Here is a 21,467-nt window from a genome sequence, read left to right as displayed (position 1 = left end):
ACCGATATAGCTGATTTACGATGTATATTGTTTTTCAGATTTAGTAGTTTAAAAAACTGATTTTCGTTTTATGTCGTTTTTAAGTCCAATTATCGCGTTATTTCGCTACTACGTATGCGTGTGAAGATGTAGTGTGCAGCTGTGGACAATTACAACTAAGCACCTTGCTGCAAGACAGGCAGCTCCATCTTATATCGTGGGACATTAGAAATGAAAAAAAAAGCTGAAACTGCCTTACGTAATCCATAGTACATTTTGGTAAAAAAAATTAAATTACTTTACAATTTAATTTTCTTGATGGGAACAAATGACCTTCCTCAGGAATACATGGGAACAAATGACCTTCCTTAGGACTACAATTAATGCAGCCAATTTCTGAGAAAACTTTTCTTCACCAATTCACATTATTTGATTTTTTTTTATAAGTTAAAAATACAATTGGAGGTGCTGTGAACTTAATTTACATGAAAATGTTTTGAAGATATAAGACCAAAAAAAAATATTCATATTAAAACTTTTATTGTTGATATAAAAAAATCACAACAATGCAGATATTTTCAATCTGTCACATGATCTTACAGATATGTAATACTACACAATCCATGATACAATATAACATTTAATAATAACATGACATATTTAGAGTTAACTATTTTTGCAAGCCTACATAATCAGCCTGTGATCTCAAGAAAACACTTTCCATACAGCTCCATCCCAAAACTGGGTTTTACAAAGGTTAAGCAGATGAATATTACTTTGGTATTAACCCTTTCACTGCTACAGACGAATATATTTGTACGTAAATTGTGTCCTGTGTGTGCTAAGGACGAATATATCCGTCCTATCTAAATAGCATTGCCTGTGCGAAGGACGACTATATTCGTCTCACTACTTTCGCTTTCACTGCTACAGACATATAAGTACGTCTATAAACCAACACTATCTAGTGGCCGTTTCTGTAACTTATGTAGTGTTTATCGATCTTCGTGGCCTGCATTCGAGGTTTGAGAGTATAGATACTGTAACTGTTTTATTTCCCAACAGAGTGTGTACGTGTCGCATCGCATGTGTATGCTCGAGAGAACAGTAGTCGATTGTGTCGTGTTTGTACTTTACAACTCGGACAGTTATTTTTTTTTTTGTTCACTCATAGATAGCGCTTATATTACTAGTTTTTTCGAGCTCGGGAAATATTTTCATACCTTATTGTGTATGTCTTGTTTGGTCACAGAAATAACGAAACTCACGCTGTTTTGAATTCTTTAGGAGTAAACTGAAGGCCTACTTGTTATTCATAGTTGTTTAATACCAGTTGATCATGTTTTTGGTTCTTTGAAGAGGATCGTATTTTTAGTGATTCTGTATAAACGGTATGTGAAATTTTGATTTAGTTCTTTGTAGTATTTACCCATGGCACGAAAAAATACACAAATGAGGAACTGCTAGCAATGCTTGCAGATAATGATGGCGACGATGTGAGTAGAATTTCAAGCAGGGACGATGGCTGGGAATCTGATAAATCACAACCAGGACCTTCCACGTTGACGTCACGATCACCAGCGAAGCAAAGATTCCCTAGTTCACAGTCAGAAAGTGAAACGAGCGATGAAGAGCAGGAATACGAACCAACAGCAAAAAAAATAAGACCAGAAGAAATAGCTTGGACACAGGGTGAATTTGTGCCTCATATTCATTATTTTGAAGAAAAAAGTTCTGGTAATCAAACTTGTTTGACTGAAGCTGAAAATGTTAGTGATTTTTTTTTACCATTTTTTTTTCAAAGTCAGTTATGGAGCATATTGCTACAGAAACTAATAGGTACTTTGATTTCATTGTTGAAAGCACCTCTCCATCTGAGCATTCCCGCCTCAGTAAATGGGCAAAGACCAACTGGGAGGAAATGTACACATTTTTAGCTGTCTGCATGCTTATGCCAAGAACAAAAAAAATCAGCATAAACGAGTATTGGTCCCGAGATGCTCTTCTAAAAACACCAGCTTTCCCAGAAATCATGTTCCGAGACCGTTTTCTTTTATTGTTGAGAATGTTGCATTTTTCTGACAACAAAGTTCCTGCGAATGGTGATAGGCTATGTAAAATTCGCACACTTGTTGACAGTCTCAGGGAGACCTTCAGATCTGCAATGAATCCATTTGCCAACTTGTGTATTGACGAGTGTCTCCTGCTCTTCAAGGGAAGATTATCTTTCAAGCAATACATTCCCTCAAAAAGAAGTCGTTTTGGTATAAAAATATTTGTATTGTGTGATTGTGACACTGGTTTTGTGCTAGATTTTATAATCTTCACTGGTGCTGTGTCTGACATTGAAGAGGCAGGATTGAACCTAGGAAAATCTGGCAATGTTGTGGCAACATTACTGAAACCATACCTGCAAAAAGGACACACTGTTTATCTTGATAATTGGTACTCAAGTCCTACCCTTTTTGAATGGCTACATAGGAATGGTACAAATGCATGTGGCACAGTCAGAAAAACAAGGGAGCAAATGCCCAAAATGGACGAAAAGTTGAAGAAAGGAGAAGCTACTTTCAGGTCGTCTGAAAAATTATTAGCGCTAAAGTGGTGTGATCGACGAGAGGTTCACATGTTGACAACATGCCATAGTGCCGATATGATGGAGATTTCGGGCAAAAATGGAGAAAAGGTAATGAAACCAAAGTGCATCGTGGACTACAACGAAAACATGGGAGCAGTTTCTGACATGATCATGATCACCTGTATCGAGTGTGTACGAAAATCTGTAAAATGGTACAAGAAGGTTTTCTTTCACCTCCTAGACATTGCAGTACTGAATTCTTATATTCTGTACAAAACAGTGACTGGAAAAAATGTAACAATAGCCCAATTTCAGCTTGCTCTCATAAGAGAAATTCTTAAAAAACATTCAAAAGAGAGAAAAACTGTTCAAAGTGGCAGGCGATCAAACAAAGAACATCCAACCAGACTTGTCGGAAGACATTTCCCATCAGTATTAGAGATGACGTCTAAGAAAAATCCAACAAGGAAATGTATAGTATGCACAAAGAACAAGAAACGTAAGGAAACTCGCTACTGCTGCAAGACCTGTGATACTTCACTATGTATTGTGCCTTGCTTTGAGATATACATACCACACAAAAGCAAACTTTTGAAGATTTGTGGTTTATTTTATGTACATATACCTCAATATAAAAGATAACATAAGAACACAAAAAGTTATTAAAATAAAAAAATAAAAAAATTTAAAAATTATAAATTTAAAAATTAAAAAAAAAAAACTTTAATTGAAAATAATAAAATTCCAAAAATAAAAATTATATAAAAAAAATGTTAACTTTGCCAGTGCGATCAAACAGAAGGATCTGAATTTTATGATTTCATAAAAAATTTGTTCAGCACAGAGGGTGCAACACCTACAAACACAGCTTAGCAACAACATAGTGAGCTCCTACCCTCGTCAATAGCAGTGAAAGGGTTAATACCTACAATAACAAAAAACAAATATCACCACTGATCACAAATAATACCAATACCAATTGTATTCAACAAAAATCATAATTCCCACATTTAGTTTTACAAAATGTAATCAATGCAAATAAATGATCAGCGGTAAGTGACAAATAAAATACATGTACGCTATTACTAGTTTTAATTTAGCCATCCTGTAATACCCAATTGTTTTTAATGTTACATCAGCAAATACAGTACAGTGAAACATTATTACAAACCTTTTTAAATCCCTGGCAACATGAATATGATGTTCGGTGTTAATTCGTTTGTATATTATGTAATTGGAAGCAGGATGTCCACAAGGAAAAAATATTACGTACCAACTTAAGCGAGAAAAAAGTACTAGATTTGAAAAAAAAAGTACTAAATTATAATTTGTTATGTTTTTTAACAATTTAGGAAGTTATTATGACATTGCAATGCTCGAACTTAAATATCATACCACACACACATGCATTCCATAGTTTTTAAAAATAATTATGGTTAATAATAAAATATATTGGAGTTACTATAATATTATATTAAAGAAAAATGTACTAGATCTGACCGTAAATGTACTAGACCACTAAAAAAGTTATAAAAGTACTAGATCTAGTACGAAAGTACTAACTGTGGACACCCTGATTCGAAGTTCCTTTGTGGCCCAAAACTAGTTTTGTGTATATTTAATATCTGATGATACAAAACATCAAAGTGAAACCCTGTATTTGTGTTCTCGGTATTTATGTTTCCCGCAATCATACTGCAGCTATTTACAACAAAATATTTCTGAGAACTATGCATTTATACAAGAGAGAAAATTGCTAAACTTAAAGTAGACTCTAATTTACAAGCAAACTTTTGAAACATCACATGACCACAAAAATAAAATAGAGTTATACATGAGTTCTATGTGAAATTGCAGTTTCATAGTATAACAAGATCCCCCCCCCCCCCCCCCCTAAACAAAAAAAAAACTTTCTCACATATTTGGGCGAAGTGAACATATCAACATCTGTACTTGGAAGTTTGCTCCTCAATAAATGCTTGGTCATTGATAGAAAATATTACTAAAATAATTAAAATAAGTATAGTGTGGACAACAATAGTCAACGAAATGCATATTTAGTAATGTTCGAGACACTCCATCCTTGGCTATGGAGCTTCTGCTACAACTACCTGTTGCTCCTCTGTAATTCGTGTTAAGGCACATGAAGATCGACACACACAGCTGGGCTAGTGGTGGAACAGTCTCAGGCCAGTGTTGATCAGGGTTATCTTGTGCTCGTCGCATGCTTTTATCACTTCCGCGTCATTGGTAGAGCCAGCAGGGCTAGCGATGAATGTCACACCACTCTGCAACCACAAACAATCAATTACTCTGTGCATATCAACACACATATCTGTAGCTCTTCATTCACCTGAATGGCCTAAAATAAAAACACTTAAGACACTTTATGAACCAGTTACGTTACTGGGCATGATCTTTGTTACGGTTTATGCTTCATTCGATACAAGACTAAATTAAAAACAGTTAGGATGCACAACTGCTAAATTTACTAACTGAGCTGTTCATGATAACACCAGAACAGCAAATAACACACACAAAAACCAAAATACCTATATTAAAATTTTTGCCAAATGGTTGTCTTCATCAGTAGAAAAGACTGATGCATGTTCACACATGCAACTACTGCCCCCTCTCTTCACAGCCGCAGCGCAGGCTGCCCTCTCCATCAGTGCCCTGGTGTGAGCAGCTGTGCGGTCACCATCCCAACACACCCGCCCACTGCTCAAGGGGAGGGAGAACACCTCTTCCCCTTCCTACAACCCCTATTCTAAATGTGCCACCAATCAGCGCTGCGCTCACCAGTTGCTGCCTGACCGCAGACTCGCCTTATCACCTCAAAAATCAATGCCTTGGCTCATTTTTTTTATTTTCTATGTATACCCTTCGGAACTGTGTGCACTTCAAGACCTGTGACCTTCAGCTGTGAAGCCTGCCCGCTGTTGCCGCTGCCCGCCCATCGGTGACTCGAACGTCCGTTCACGAACGCCGCCTGTTTCCGGTGCTATTTCTTAAAAGTAGTGATAGGATGAATCCAATTTTCCCCCAATCCGAATCCATACCCGTATCCGTATCTAAGATTGTTGAAACTCGTCTCTGAACCCTAATATCCAAAAATCCTATGCAAACCTATTATTTTTCTATTAGATTGTTCATAAAATATAAAAATAAACAAACTGTTAATCAAGAACTACACACTATAAAATTACATTTTTGATGCCAAAAATCTTTAAAAAAATATAAACCTGTTCATTTCTATAATCTTCATTATATTTAAAATTAAAAAAAAAAAACACTTAGAATTCAAACATGTTCAGGTCCACTTCAATGCACTGCAGGATCAAAGCCTCGAATTATTTTCACCCAGAATTCATCTATAGATCATAAGCATTTTATTTTCTATTAATATTATGGTTCTTAAATAAAGTGGTAATTTATAAAGGAAGCAGCACACGCAACTCTTATGGTCTGGCATACACAGGGCAAAATACACACGTGTATATCTTCAGATGTTATAAAATCAACAAAATCAAATGTAAACAAAGAAACAGAAAAAAAATTTCACTAAACACAAAGTAAGATGTCTTTTCGTACCATGATATTGTTACGAGTGGAAAAAATGGGTTTGTACGATAGCCCATTTAATTTTTAAACAGTTTTACCTACATTACTTATTAAATCACAACACTTAAAAATGTCTTCATTAATCTCTAAATATCTGTCCAGTCCACAGTTCACACTCACTGGAGCTAGGTTCATCAGTGCTTCACCTCTTGCCTCGCACCTGTCCACACACATAGTCTCGTGCCACTCAGTGGCACTCGCACGGTCCCGTTGTGCCACTCGCAAGGGAGGGTCTCTCGTCCTCCTCACCGAACTCGCACTTCACTCTACTCGCAAACTCAGAACTGCCGCGGAGGCCGGCATCACCGCTTCTATACCCTTGGCAGGCAATCTGGAACCTACTGGAGTTGTTGTGACGTGTCGCATCATCCCGGGCCGACCAAACGCTCGAAGCATCCAGAATAACGATGCTTATTCACACCACTCCACACGGAATTCCCAGGCTGCTAAGGGATAGATAATAGTGCCAAGGACAAAGGTAATGGGGGCAGGGATGGGGGGTGGCGAGGCCCGGCCGTCCTAATCCCTCAACAGTATGTGCACATGTCCTCAGTGACTGTGGGCTTGCCAGGCACCCGGGTTGTTGCACCCCTGTCTCCCATATTAATTTTTTTTAAATTGTGTGTCGTGGTTATGGAAATCATAAGTTTCTTGTACAAATACATCAATGCCATTTGTTGTTCCCTCATTCCTACATACCTCAGGGATTTATGTCTCCTTAATCAGTTGGCATAGCAGTTGGGATAGCTGTCAGGGGACCAGATTCTCTGATTTTTGTTTGGCACAATAAACAGCTTGCACCAGAAATTTTCTTGACTAGTCATTTACACTGGAGCCTTGTGCATGCTCTGGCGGGGAACCCCTGCCATACTAACATCCCTGGACGAGACTTGGTCGTGCCTCCAGCGACTAGACTGCATTGTGGCAAGGTGGCCATTGAGCCCTGACGAGCGTCTCAACCCCCCAGGGAGTTCCAGAATAGTCAGGCCATCATCGGGAAAGGTGCATCTCTAGACACTGTGGCATTTTCACCACATTATTTGCCTAAATTATGTATTTAAAATAATCATAATTTTTGTATTTATTTTTTGGTTCCAGGATAGTTTAAGCTGCTTTTTTATTTATTTTAATTATTTTAAGTTAAGTTGTTTATTACCTATAGCAGCCGATATACTCTGGCCGAAGGCCACCGCTCCCAGAAAGTTTTAGCTGCCTCTAGAAAATTGAGTCAAGTGTACGCTTGTAATATCTAAAATGTTGGCAATTTCTTGTAATTTTGTGCTACGTATACATTAGGGCTTAAACTTAAAATGTTTGGATTGTTTGGACTATTACGAGAAATTAATCTGACTCAGAACTTTGAGTTTGCCGATGGCTAGACACCCCGAAAAATGGTGAAGCGCGAAATTCACGAAATAACGCAAAAATTTTATACTTTAAACAAATTTTGCGACTTTCCTTTGATTTCGACATAGTTGCGAAATTCACACATTTTCACGCGAAATTCACGCTTTTTCGCACCAAATAATGCCCTTATGATGCAAGTTCTACTTATTTACGCCATCATAAACATAGGCGTGAAAAAAACATAGACTGAAAGACTAGTACCGCGATATTATCTTCGTTTTGACACGTTACTGAAATCCACGTATTTTTATTACTCTGTTTACAAGCAGTAAATATTGCCATCGCAAATGAAAACAAAATGTAACAAATGTCAACAATCGATATGTGCGCACTACCAACATAACAAAACTGTCCACAGTTTTCGTGTTTTGAATAATGGTCGTTTCTGCCGCAAGGCGCACTGGTGTCGATTTTTCTAACCTAATTTAATCGCATGGAGCTAAGATTGCAGTCATTTTTGCGTGCACATATCTATGAGTGTTTACAAATACCGTCCACATTTTGTAAGTTTTGTGATACAATTGAATTTATGACTAAGATGCCGAAAACTTCGACAATGTTTGATCACGAAAGAGAGATGCATGGATTTTATATTTTTGATCAGCGGGACAAAATTATTATGTGCAAGTTCTGCAACGTGCGGGTTGATTGGACACACAAAGACACGTGCAAAAAGCGTGTGGCAAATGACACACACCAAACAAAACAGAAAAAACAATTATTTTGTCAAGCAAATTCTACCGTGTCTAAACAAATCTCGATAGGCGACAGCGTGAATAAAGCAAACAAGCTTGAAAGTGCTGAAAACAAGAATTTGTTTCTGATTTTGTTAATATGATGCTGTAAGTTAACATTCCTTTGGAAAAAGCTGATCATCCAGCTATGAGGGAATGGTTTAACACCCATGTTGAAGGTTAGCCTTATTTATTTAGAAATGTTTTCCCCCTCTTTTAAAGTTCATAAGCATATGTAGGCCTACAATATTATCGATTAACTTACCTTTAGGCCCAACTTACCTTTACTTCAAATAAATATGCAAGTACCTCAGATTAACAAACACATAAATAGGATGGATTGCATTGTGAAATGGTGAGCACACCACAAGATTTTTTGACTGATTGGTTGATGGTTTGACTCTGTAATCCAGCAGTAATCTTGAAAAGGTTAGGTTAGGTTTGGCTAAGAATTGTTTTGAGTAAATTAGCCCATTAATATTTTCAGTGATAACCTTATAAATGCTACCTATTTATAAGTATATTGTAAGCAGGGGCGCAACAACAGGGGGGGGGGGGGGCAAGGGTATTTTGCCCCCCCTCTGAAACCTTGAAGTTGGGGCAAACGGTGGCAAAGAAAGTGCTGTGTAATCAATTTTTAGATAATAAAACTGCTTAAATAGCACCATTTTCCACCTTGAAATACAAATTTTCCCGGGGGAGGACCCCTGGACCCCCGCTTCAATAGGGGGGGATCGATGATTCTTTATAAAAAGGTATATTGCCCCCCCTTTGGAAATTTAGTTGTTACGCCCCTGATTGTAAGTTATGTAGGTATACATTTTAGGTGCAGGGGATTTGCCATCAGCCAACACTCTTGGAGAAACTTATGTCCCAAAAATTGGCCAGGCAAATAAGGAAGCAGTAAGGCACGCTGTAGAAGACAAACAGATTGTATTCTTGTGTGATGAAACGACAGACAAAGTGGGCCGATGTAAGGCAGAGTCTGCTACTTAGTAGTGCCTATATGTTGAGGTTTTTTTTACACTGCCAATGGCATAATTTTTTCACCACTTTTTGGGGTCTCTACCAATTGCTTATTTTTACACCGATGATTTGCACCGCTTGCTTATTTTTACACCGATTTTTTGCACCACTTTTGTCATTTTTTTACACCGAAATGAGCCAGTTTTATTTACCATATTCTGGGGTCCCTACCGATGGCTGTTAAAGGGCGTAACGTCAGTGGTGGATGACCGTGGGAGTTCAGACAGTGATGGCTGGGCCAGCGAGCTGCAAACACGGTGTGCTCTTGTGCATGTATTTCGAGCACCTGGTTTATTAGTGGTGCATAAAATGAAATACTTTTACCTGACGTTACGTATACATGCGGTGTGCTGCGTGATAAATAATTCAATGAACGACCAAGTGAGAGAAGTGTACTACGCAGTGCAAGTTAAACTATTGCGCGGATTTTTACGTGCAAATGCTTTGCATCTGGAAACAGCCTTATGACCGAGCACGTAAGATTCAGTTATGTGGGCGAAACTGAGGACGACACGTAAATGGCTACAAATTTATATGTTTCTGAATGGTTGTTCGGATCCCAGGGTCGGTAGCGCAGTGATAAAATAAACAGATTGAACAAGTACAAAATATGTATTGAATATCTCCAACCAGCGATGGCATTTAGTTGTGGATGCTTCGTGAGAGGACAATGAGATGCACATTTGTATTTTATGTTGTGTCATGTTGTTAATGTATTTTTTTTTCCAGTCATACAATCTGTACCTGTTGTTTATTTGACTCAATTGTAATTTTTATTTAATTTTTTAGGGAAGATATGTTTTCCTAACCTGTGCTTAATGTGTAAGGTTTTTTTTTTTTTTAAATTTTTATGCTCTTTGGTGTAATTATTTCCAATGTCAATTTGGCAGCTTTCAGTTGCTTTGTAAGTCCGTAATATTTTGTTTCATCCTGTCGTTGTTTGTTCTGTTGACTGCCGTTAGGCAATATAAAAAAGTCCACATTTATTTCCAAGGTAATCATACCTCTCCGTTGTCTTTAGAACAATAACTGATATCACTGTATCCCAACCTGCTGTGCACGGTCCACATTGTCCCTGAACGGGAAGAAAGCATCGGAGCCCAGAGCCACGCCATCCAGCTTGGCGATCCACTCCTTGCGGTCAGCGTCTGTCAGGGGAGACGGCACACTCTCGTACATGGCTGCCCAGCTGTCGTAGGGCATGTCCTTACCTGCCAACACACGTAGCGCACACCACGCACGATATAACTGCACAGGAGAGTTCACCATGAACCTCCCTTACAGGAACATAACACACTTCAATACAGCATGACAAAAACAGTACATACTTGTAATATTCAAATAACTAACAAATAAGAACTATAAATCGACAAAAAATTTAATAAGGGTGATTTACCACGTTATAAAATTTAACAGAGTAAAATTAATCAATATGATAGGGAAATAGGCATATTTGAATTCTCAAAGTTGACAGTTTAATTCTTTAATTTATGTATGAATGATTTTTTTAGTATATTATTTAAAAAATGAATAGGAATAATGTTTAAAAATACGTAGTACAATCCATTTCTGTCAAGATTATTCTACTTACAGCACAGAATTTGATAAAAACCTGGAAAACCAATTTCATCAATGCTTTATATAGCATGATAATGGTAGAAATTGTTTATTACAATGCATGAGCAGAAAATTTTTTCTTACTTTTTGGGATGATAAGTCATTTACATATTCATTAGTTGTTTTTAAATAACCACTTAACTGAGGGCCTTGCACTAATATTGAAGTTTTAAAGTAAGAAATATTAAATATTACATTTACCTGAACAGAAATTATAAGTAGAGGTCTTCGGATAGTGGATTTTTAAGCCGGGTCGGGTCGGGTCGGATAATTGCACAAAAAATTCGGGGTCGCGTCGGGTCGGGTTTTGTCTTTCTAACATACCTGATGAAACTGGAAATTGTTATTGCAAAATGTTTTTACTGTATCTTAAATACACTTTAAAAAATTAATAAATATAAGTTAAAACATTACATCAAATTACAAAATAAGCATTGCTCAACATGAAATTTTTTTTGCAATTCAAATAAAAAACAACCCTATCAATTTTTTACTTAGCCTAACTTTTGATTTTGATGCAAAAAAAAACCCAGTTCTTCTACATGTTCTGCTGACAGCCGTTCCCGCCTGTGTGTCACAACATTGCTAGCACTTGAGAACACATGCTCACTGGATACTTCTGTGGCAGGTATTCCCAAATAATGATTTGCTGTTTTGGCGATGCTTGGAAAACGGCTTATTGTAGTTAAAATGTTAAAACATTATTTTAGCATTTAAAAACGTGTTCAAATCAGCATTACAGTAAAACCTCGCTCGTACGGCCCCCGGTTCGTACGTACACCTCGGTCGTACGTACAGATTTTCGAAAGAAAAAAAAAATTGAATATGAAAAATTGTAAGAACGTTAAAGTTAGGTAATCAAAATACAGTCGCATCCTGCAGCGTTCAGAACAAATACGGGCTACTTTAGACATACGCATTGCGCCACACTAAAAATTAAAAAAAAGGGGGCGGCAAATTGATGTAAATTACCGTCAATAGCGCGCCGTGCGCGGAGAAAGGTCATTGTACTCGATCATCTGTTGCTACGGCGCGGCGTGGCCGCCGGCTGGCTCTCTCTGTTTTCTGAGCTGCGAATGCGCAGTACGCTCCGCCCAGACTCGTGACCTTCCATCAGCAGCCAGCCAATAGATTCGAGCTTAGCGGAAAAAAATATAAGCTCCACCTCCCATGTACCAGTTATGTCCAGTTCTAATACCAGTTTATTGGAATACGCACCAGTTTTCTCGCTGCCGTGACGTGTTCAAGTTTACGTTCATCTTGATGTCTTGATACCAATAATTAATTATTTACGATCCCCAGATATAAATGTTTAGTATAAAAAATATGCGTCAACTGTACAATACTTCCGAAATTATAAAATACGTATAAAACAGTTACCAAGACTCCGCTCATTTTATCTTGTGAAGTTTATGTCTCGTACCAGTATTTTTCGGCTAAGTTGTGACATAAAAACAGTATCAGACAAGCAGCAACGTAATATTCCCGACATTCCTGTTACGTTTATACATTCGTGAGTTTACGTTTTTCCCTCGTGCATTTTAGATTGTCTGCTGCTATAATTACTAGGACTTTTACACGCCTAGACTTAAATTATTACATGTTTAGAAATAAAAACAACTTTCCATGTTATAAAATATGTATATTTTGCGATTTAAAATGTTCATTGCCGACTATAAACGTTACGTTTTTCACGATGTTTTTAGGCCTACTAGCTAATTTTATCTAGACTTAAAAGTACCCACTGTATTTTTTTTTTATTTGAGCAAATATATTGTGTGTTCAGCATAATATATAGACACGGCAGGTCATTTCCCGTGGCAGCAGAACACGGCAACGGCAAGTTAACCAAGATATTTTTTTTTTTCTTTATTAGACGTCCGACCCGAAAATTTTCGGGTTAAAAAGTGCCCGACCCGAGCCACGGGTAATTTAACTACCCGAAAAATACCCGGAAAGTCGGGTACCCGCCGACCTCTAATTATAAGTTTCCTCAAACATAGAGAAAAATGTAACACATATGTTAAACATGATTTATATCTTGTGCCAAATTTAAGTTATCGCTAAGCTACATCATGCACTATTTATATTAGTATCAACAAAAACAACTGTAGAGAGGGTAAATACACCAACACACTAAAACAAACTCACAAAATGAAAAAGTACCTAAATACGTAGGTTTTAAAACAAAAGATACTCATCAAATTAAAATAAGAAAATTACAGAATTAACAACTCACCTACAGTACCATTGACATAATTGTCTATGGCGTTAGAGATCTCTGCTCGCTTGACACCTTTCTTAAACTTCATATTGATAACTCTTGGATGCTGGCGCAACCACCTGGACATAGAATAATATTTAAAGTTACATATAATATAATAGATAAATCCTTAACTAAAATCACAATATGTACCTAAAATAAGCAATACACTGCATGCCGTTTATACTCTATATAAAAGAGTAAAACAATTGAATTCAACTTTCACATTGCTAAATTGGTCATGCATGAAACTATAAATTTCAAAGACTCAGTATTATATGCCCAGCTAAAAAATTCCTATATTACAGCATGACAAATTTGGTTACTTTGAATGACTGTCATGTAATATCCATGTTCAAACAAGTATGAGAACATTATTTATTGAAACTGAATTTACAACATATGAAGTTATCAAGTTATGGTTTATGTGCATAAATTATAAAAATGTTCAGTTTCTAGTGATTACATATTTGGTAAATAACAGTGTCTAAAAATACCACATTATTAAATGATAAGTGAATTATAACATATGTATAATGTACAGCATATATGTATGAATACAAAATTGGCTAAAATGATAAATATGACAAAAATGTTTAGAATAATTTAGATGTTTCCTACGCTTTAACAAAGAGAATAAAGTGTTTCACTGCCTATTATAGGAGGAAGTTAACATTCTCTTAAAACAGAGCTGTAAAACCAAAAGAGCCATACGGGTTTCAAATTATTTTTTTTAAATTTAATACTGAAAATTTACATCAGCTAAAAATTCTTAAAGCATAGATAACACATTAAGAAATATACAACGACCATAAAAAGTGTCTTCTTAAAGCATAGATAACACATTAAGAAATATACAACGACCATAAAAAGTGTCTATAAACAGTATTATTACAGTTGTGATCATTACAAAATTTATTAAATGTATATTAGATGCCAATGACATCAAAGGTTAAAGGGTTAAACTATATCTGTAGCAGCCAATCATTCCAATAGATTAGTATGTACCGTGTTTATTCATATAATGGTCGCACGTGTGTAATTGTCGCAACCATATTTTAGGCTGTCAAAATTGGAATAAAAAAACTTCTCGCGTAAATGTCGCATGATGTTTTTGGTCCCGCTAGTACATGCCGAGCGCTTTGTGTAGGTATCTTTTCCGTATAAAACTATGTATTTTAAAGTAGAAATCTAATATTTATTGTTATTCGGTCATTACCACTTGCTTAATAAATTAACGGAAAAATACGAAGTTGTTTAACGTGTAAATTTTCTTATAAAGACGTTTTTAAACGTTATTTCCTTTATCTGATCATCTGCGTCGCCGCGGTGTAGATATAATCTAAATTTTAATTTCGGTCATTACCACTTATTTATTTAATTAACGGAAATACAAAGTTGTCTGACGTGTAAATTTTCTTTTAAAGATGTTTTTAAAAGGTATTTTCTTTATCTGATTGTCCGCAGCGTACCGCTTATAAAAATGTAGCCAGCGCATCATTCATGTTTGGTTATGTTGCTTCCCGTATAGAGCGCGCGCACGTACGGCCCCCGGTTTGTACGTACACCTCGGTCGTACGTACAGATTTTCGAAAGAAAAAAAAAATTGAATATGAAAAATTGTAAGAACATTTGGCCTCTTGTACACTATAATATAGTACCGCGTTTTCTCGTATAATCGACAGAGAGCGCGCGTTGCATCCAATCGGCGAGATATCGATATTCAACTACTAACCTGTAAGAACGTTAAAGTTAGGTAATTAAAATACAGTCGCATCCTGCAGCGTTCAGAACAAATACGGGCTACTTTAGACATACGCATTGCGCTCTCTGTCAGGTGCCAAGTTAACTACATATGATAGCACGCATTCTTTCGTGGCAAGTGTGACACGTTAGTTCACGTCAGATTCAAGTGGCTTGCGTTCGCGTTAGAGTTTTGGTTTTTCTATTTAAAGTTGAAGAAAGGTTTTTGTTTAAGGAATTATTAATATAGATTGTTTGGCGTGCTCTTGTATACTCCACCTTTTTTTAAATAAACGTACTTTCCATGAACGGGTTTTGTTTTTATGAATAACTTTACCTAACAAAAAAAAATTTTTACGCACAGTAGTCGCACCCCTACTTTTCAAACTTGATTTTAGAATAAAATGTGCGACGATTATACGAGAAAACACGGTACTATATTATAGTGTACAAGAGGCCAAATAGAGAACAGTTAAGGACCTGAAACCAAGATGGTGTATTTTGGTTCCTATCTCTTCCCTTGAAGTGAAAAAGAAAAAAAAACTAAACAAAGCTATTTTAGACTCCATAACTATAAATCATTACAATTTTTTTTTATTCTTTATTGAAAACTGGTCTTCATTTAGCCAGAGATTTATGTAGACATTTATAGATTTTAGAGACTAAAAAAGAAAATTATTAAATGCTGAACTTTTATTAATTATGTCACAGGTATAGTAGGGCCGCGACGTCTTGGCGGGTCGACTCCCTAGAGCTCAGCGACCTTGTAATCGACAAGTCCCTCCTTGTCTGCTCCGCAGATAACAACGGCCTGGAAGTCTCCATGCCGTTCCGAAAACATTGGTCGAGAACAATCTCACGTACGGTGCAACACAGCGCAGATCTTAATGATACAAAGATGCGATAATGCTTTACGGTAATTTATTATTTAAAGGTAGCGTACTATTTGCTCGACTGGGCAGCTTAGTTAAACATAGTTAAACATAGATATACAATACTTTAAAAGTTAAGAACTAAATTTGTAATTGTGGGTTGTTGTAGAAAACACAATTAATTAAGACTTGCAGCTAACTCCCTCGCTGATGCTTACTTTTCCATTTGGTTTGGCTGAAATGTGAAGACGATCGACATGACACTTTCACGCACTTCAAGAACCTTACCACTTTTATGCACACGGGTTGGTATTTTTTCCATAACAGCACTCTGAAAGAACCATTTTAGTAATTTCGAGGGGTCCGAAAACCATATTTATAACAAACCATCCTCGCGTATTTTATAGTCTCCTGTTGTTGTGCTTGCTTTATAAACAAGAGAGGCTCCAGGAAGGAAACCCTGCCTAGAACCAACGCTTAAAACTATCAGCCTGTGCGCTGCATTTCCTGTTGCCATTACCTACACCTTCAACGTCACCTTTCTTTTGCCAACATTTCTGAAAGGTTAAATTAGTGTCAACCCAGGATTCATCCATGTCAAATATATTCTTCCCAGTCTCCCTGCACTGTTTCATCTGAGTCAGCTACCGTTATCGCCAAGCAACAACGTCAGATCTTTCGAGAAGAAGCATTCGCTTATTTTGGCTTCTTCTCCACACAAAACCCATTTCTTTGAGTATTTTACGCAGCGATGTCTTTCCCTAACTCCATCCGAATTTTTTCTTTCAAAACTGGCAGTAGTTTCCTTGTCGTTTTTTTACTGCACAAAATTCGTGGCTAGTGTGTCTGATCACTCTTCTATCAAAGTCATCAACTGACAACAAACGTTTCCCAGTTTTTTTTTTGGCTTGAAATGAATAATTAAACATGAGAGGCTGTTTAACGGTCAAATAAAGGAGTGATAAATAAATAATGTATTAATAAACATTTATATATATCATAAAATCATATATATCATAAAATATATATGCAATATATAATGTATATAATGTAATATAATATCATGTAATATAATGCAATATAATGTGTAGCAATATCGGCTACACTTGTAGATAAAACATATTCTAACAAGCGGTGCAGAAAGTTTGGAAAATTGCCAAATGCAAAACAAACAAACCGCGGGTGAAATTACGGGGAATGCGTTGAAAAACTTATAATGTTGTTGTTTGTTTTTTATTTGGCGTCTCTCTGTTGTGTTTTCGGATGCGCGAAACTGATCTTTGGCTTATACCTGTGTATCGCGCAGCTCTTTCGGTTGCATTTGTTAGAGGTACTAGCAGACATATGTTGGCAGCTTCTTCATCACAACACTGGATTACACTACTTCTAATTTCCCTCTCCCCACTATGTATTACTTTATTGTATCTTGAACGTCCTGCGTCGGGCTCCATTGTTCACTTCAGACTGAGAGCGTGGCGCCTGATGTTTTTGCTATGAACCGCATAGCGGCTGATCTGCGCGCGCAGCTGCTTCCCCTCTCATTTACTCTTCCCCGCTTCCCCGCAAAACGACACGCCAAGACGTCGCGGCCCTACAGTAAAGCATTTTGTTGCAACTTATTTATGTCAATAAAATAGATACTATGTCAAATTTTCAATAATGAATTTAATAAATAAATAAATAAAAACACAAAATAAAAAAAAACAACCACCCGTTCAATCTAAGATGGCATTTTCTGTTTCTACCCCCTACCATTATTGAATGCAGCTGCAAAGATAACAACTTAACACAACACACACGCAGGTCGGGGACCATTTGAAAATACACCACTGTGGTTTCTCCTCTCGCGACATGTTATGCCATTACCAGTTGTCTGCCTTGTCGCCGGCCAGCCGCGTGCAGTGGATGCGAGACTGCTGGCCGGCCCCTATGCCAATGACCTGGCCATCGCGGGCGTAGCACACCGAGTTGCTCTGTGTGTACTTGAGAGCGACTGTGGCCACTATCAGGTCCCTCACCGCACTCTCTGGCAACTGCAAAAAGACACATCGTCCCGCATCACAGAAGCTTACAACCCTTCTGAACGATCCTTCAAAACTTTGTTAACATTTTAAAAATAATTATTTATTGATAGGCTTTTCAAAAAATAATCATACTCAAAATTTGTGGTATCTAAGATGCCAAGTTTGAGCCCTCTAAGCTTCTGATCAAATTACAGCAAAACCCCTTATTTGCACTTTTCATGGGGACAAAGTAAAAAAGTGTAAAAAGCGGGAAAGTGTAAATAAAGGGAAACGTATAAAAAGGAGTACAGTTTACCTTATTTAGAATTTTTTTCCTTTTGTTTAATAGCACATACTACAATGCAGGTACAAACACACTAACAACAAATTTTACTTTAGTATTTAATCAATTATTAATTTACCACATTTGACAAAAATAAAAAAAGAATGAAAGCCAAAATGTTTTTCTGATTACTTCCTAAAAAATAAATTTGAAATTTTCTTCTGCTTGCTTTTTTGGCTGTTCAAGGAGATTATTTGCCTCTCCAAATTATAAATACAGTTGCAACCGGCAGGGTTTATAACAAATACGGGCTACATACACATTGCTCACAGTAAAAAAATTTTTAAGAAAAGGCCGCAAATTGATGAATATTTACCGTCAATAGCGCGCCAAACGCGGAGAAAGGTCATTGTACTCGGTCAGCTGCTGTAACGACGCGGCGGCGCATGCGCACTCTATGCTCCGCCCAGACTCATGACGCCATCAGCCGCCAACCAATAGATGCGAGCTTAGCGGAAAAAAATATAAGCTCCACCTCCCGTGTACCAATTTTATCCAGTTCTAATACCAGTTTATTGGTATACGCACCAGTTTTCTCGCTGCCGTGACATGTTCAAGTTTACGTTTATCATGATGTCTTGATACCAATAATTAATTATTTACGATCCCCAGAAATAAATGGTTAGTTTAAAAAATATGGCGTCAACTGTACAATACTTCCCAAATTATAAAAGACGTATAAAACAGTTACCAAGACACCGCTCATTTTATCTTGTGAAGTTTATGTCTCGTACCAGTATTTCGGCTAAGTTGTGACATAAATACAGTATCAGAACTTACAAGCAGCCATGTTTGTACATTCATGAGTTTACGTTTTTCCCTCGTGCATTTTAGATTGTCTCCTGCTATAATTACTCGTACTTTTACACGCCTAGGCTTAAATTATTACATGTTTAGAAATAAAAGCAACTTTTCATGGTATAAAATATGTATATTTTGCTATTTAAAATGTTCATTGCCTACTAACTCCACGGTATTTTCTGGTTGTTTATGGTTGTTACGTGACGTAAATAGCGGGATTGATTCGATTTTTGAGACGTAATTCGCGGGAAAGTATTGTATTGGACTATATGGGAACCAAACGGGACCTGAAGAATATAGTGCAAATAACGGGAAAACGTAAATAACGGTAACGTAAATAAGGGGTTTCGCTGTATTTGTTCAAAATACCAATCATAATTTTTAGCTGGATGCACAAAGAACTTTAAGCATGGTATTGAAATGTTGACATGTTTTCCAGCTTAGCGTAAAGACAAGTCACAGTGGCTGAGTGGTCAGACCACATGCCTACCACCAAGGCGCACAAGAATTATAACAAGTGGAGAAACATAACAGACGTTGCAGCGAGTGCGTGGGTTTACAGAGGATGCTCCAAATTAACTATAAATGCAATCGTTTTACCTCTCATGTCTCTCATCTTTCTAGTAACCTGGATGTTGATGAAGCATCATACAATTTATTAATAAATAATTAGAAAGTTCCCACACAATATGTATCCATGCTTAAAAAGTTAAAATTATTTTGCATTTGAACTGGACACACATGTGATTTGAACCTTTTAAGAAATTTTCCTGGTCGATAAATGTAATAATAAAATCCCTTGAGAAAATGCTTGACAGAATTTGATTATAGCTAAATATATGTTAGTAAAAAAAATAGTTTAAACAATTTTCTGAAAGATTTCACTTTTTTTTCTTCATGAATGCATTTCTGCATCTTTCAGGACAAAACAGTAGGCCTGTGTGAATACTAGTTTTCTAATGCAAAGCGAATATCATACAGAATGTTTAAAATATTCACAGATTCAAATCAAATTGAAAATATGTTTTTAGCAAGACTGTATTACACTAATTTTTTTTTTATAAAATACTGAATTTAAGTAAAAAAATAATATTTTAATGTTTGTAATGCATGAACTGATTTAGTGATTAACCAATTTGGGCCTATATGTAACACCATTCAATAAAAATTATGAACTAAACATGCATAATAGGTATTGATATTGAGCATTTATAAAAGCAAACATCAGTGTCAAATTTTGATTTTACTTACGCTTACATCAGACGCGAAGCTTTGCATCACAACTGAAGCATCATTTAAAACGAAAGCAAAGTTCCTAGTGAAGTCGAATTGGATAGTAAAAAGAGCTTCGATTGATTCGCCTAGTCGAAACAGTAAAATCCACAGCCAGCTATACCTCTTTCCTGGCGGACACCACGTTGGTGAACAGGCGCCTGTCAATGACAGCGTTGTTCCTCAGCTGCTCCAGAGTAATGCCAAACAGCACCTTCTGCTCCATCGCCCTGGGCTCGTACCGCGGGTCCATCTGCAGCACGCAGTAGGCCCCGCCCTTCTTCTTGCGGAGCAGCTCCAGCGCCTCCGGGGCATAGCCCGGCGCTATGATCCCATCCGACACCTAGCGAACAAGCGCACGTGCCACTGGCTCATCACGATCACCAGTCTCGACAATGTTCCGAGTTGTTAGATCTATATATCATCGCTTAAGAAATAACACAGCCTACGTAAAAAAATAATTCAAGAAAGTTTAACAACTTTATTTGCCATGCTGGAACCGGGATAGCTGGTTTGTTTCTTTATGGATGTTATTAGTAACTCATTTTCAAATTAAAACAATGGTACTTTTTAAAAAAAAAGTACTTCCCAATTTATTTTTACTGTTCCGAGTGCATCATATATCATTCAAAATGACACTGTTTTGGTGAAAAAAGTATAGTAAAATATTTTTTGTATTATATGAGCTTAATAATATGCTATCTTTATGAATAAAGAAAATACATAAAAAAATAAAAATAATATCACAAAAATCTCCTGTTTTATAAACAAAATAGGCTTGAAGATAAAACCATAAAATCTTGACTCTGCCTACAGCTGAAGATGAACAGCAACTCTGAAGCACAAACTCACCTCTCGGGAGATGATGCGGGCGGTCGGGAGATCGCAGGGGTCGGAGAGGGCTACAAAGTCTCCGAAGGAAGACATCCTGTCAGCTCCGCGGGCTCGGGCATAGGCGATGGCTAGAGGTGTCAGCTGTTCCTGCAGGTCTTCCACCATGCACAGCTTCGCCTGCCAACAAGTGCTGCTCAGTAAGCTTCCACCAATCCTGTTTTAAAATTGTAATCTTATTTTTTCAATAAATAAATAAAATCATTCACAAATTATAGACTATTTTTCAAATCACATTTAAACATACTGAGAGACTATGTTTTTTTTTCACATTATAGGATGCAAAAATACAGTAAAATGAAAAAGAGAGAAAT

At 36.8% G+C, this 21,467-nt stretch overlaps 1 protein-coding gene across 3 annotated transcripts in view; it reads right to left on the bottom strand.

The window, feature by feature from the left end:
* Positions 1-502: 502 nt before the first annotated feature.
* Positions 503-21,467, bottom strand: part of LOC134533126 (bifunctional purine biosynthesis protein ATIC) — a 46,312-nt gene continuing 25,347 nt past the window's right edge. For 2 of the 3 annotated variants that reach the window (XM_063370403.1, XM_063370404.1), the window contains exons 8-13: positions 21,115-21,273; positions 20,387-20,605; positions 17,710-17,876; positions 13,205-13,308; positions 10,399-10,559; positions 4,455-4,845 (exon numbers count right to left, since the gene is read on the bottom strand). In XM_063370403.1, coding sequence (XP_063226473.1) covers positions 4,726-4,845; positions 10,399-10,559; positions 13,205-13,308; positions 17,710-17,876; positions 20,387-20,605; positions 21,115-21,273 — 930 coding nt within the window. In that variant the 3' untranslated portion in view covers positions 4,455-4,725. Of the gene's footprint in view, positions 4,846-10,398; positions 10,560-13,204; positions 13,309-17,709; positions 17,877-20,386; positions 20,606-21,114; positions 21,274-21,467 lie in introns of all 3 variants that reach the window. The other variant, XM_063370402.1, reaches the window with a different exon arrangement.

Source organism: Bacillus rossius, chromosome 6 (genome assembly GCF_032445375.1).
Source record: "Bacillus rossius redtenbacheri isolate Brsri chromosome 6, Brsri_v3, whole genome shotgun sequence".
In the NCBI taxonomy this organism is placed as follows: Eukaryota; Metazoa; Arthropoda; class Insecta; order Phasmatodea; family Bacillidae; genus Bacillus; species Bacillus rossius.
This window is presented reverse-complemented; position numbering and strand designations above follow the sequence as displayed.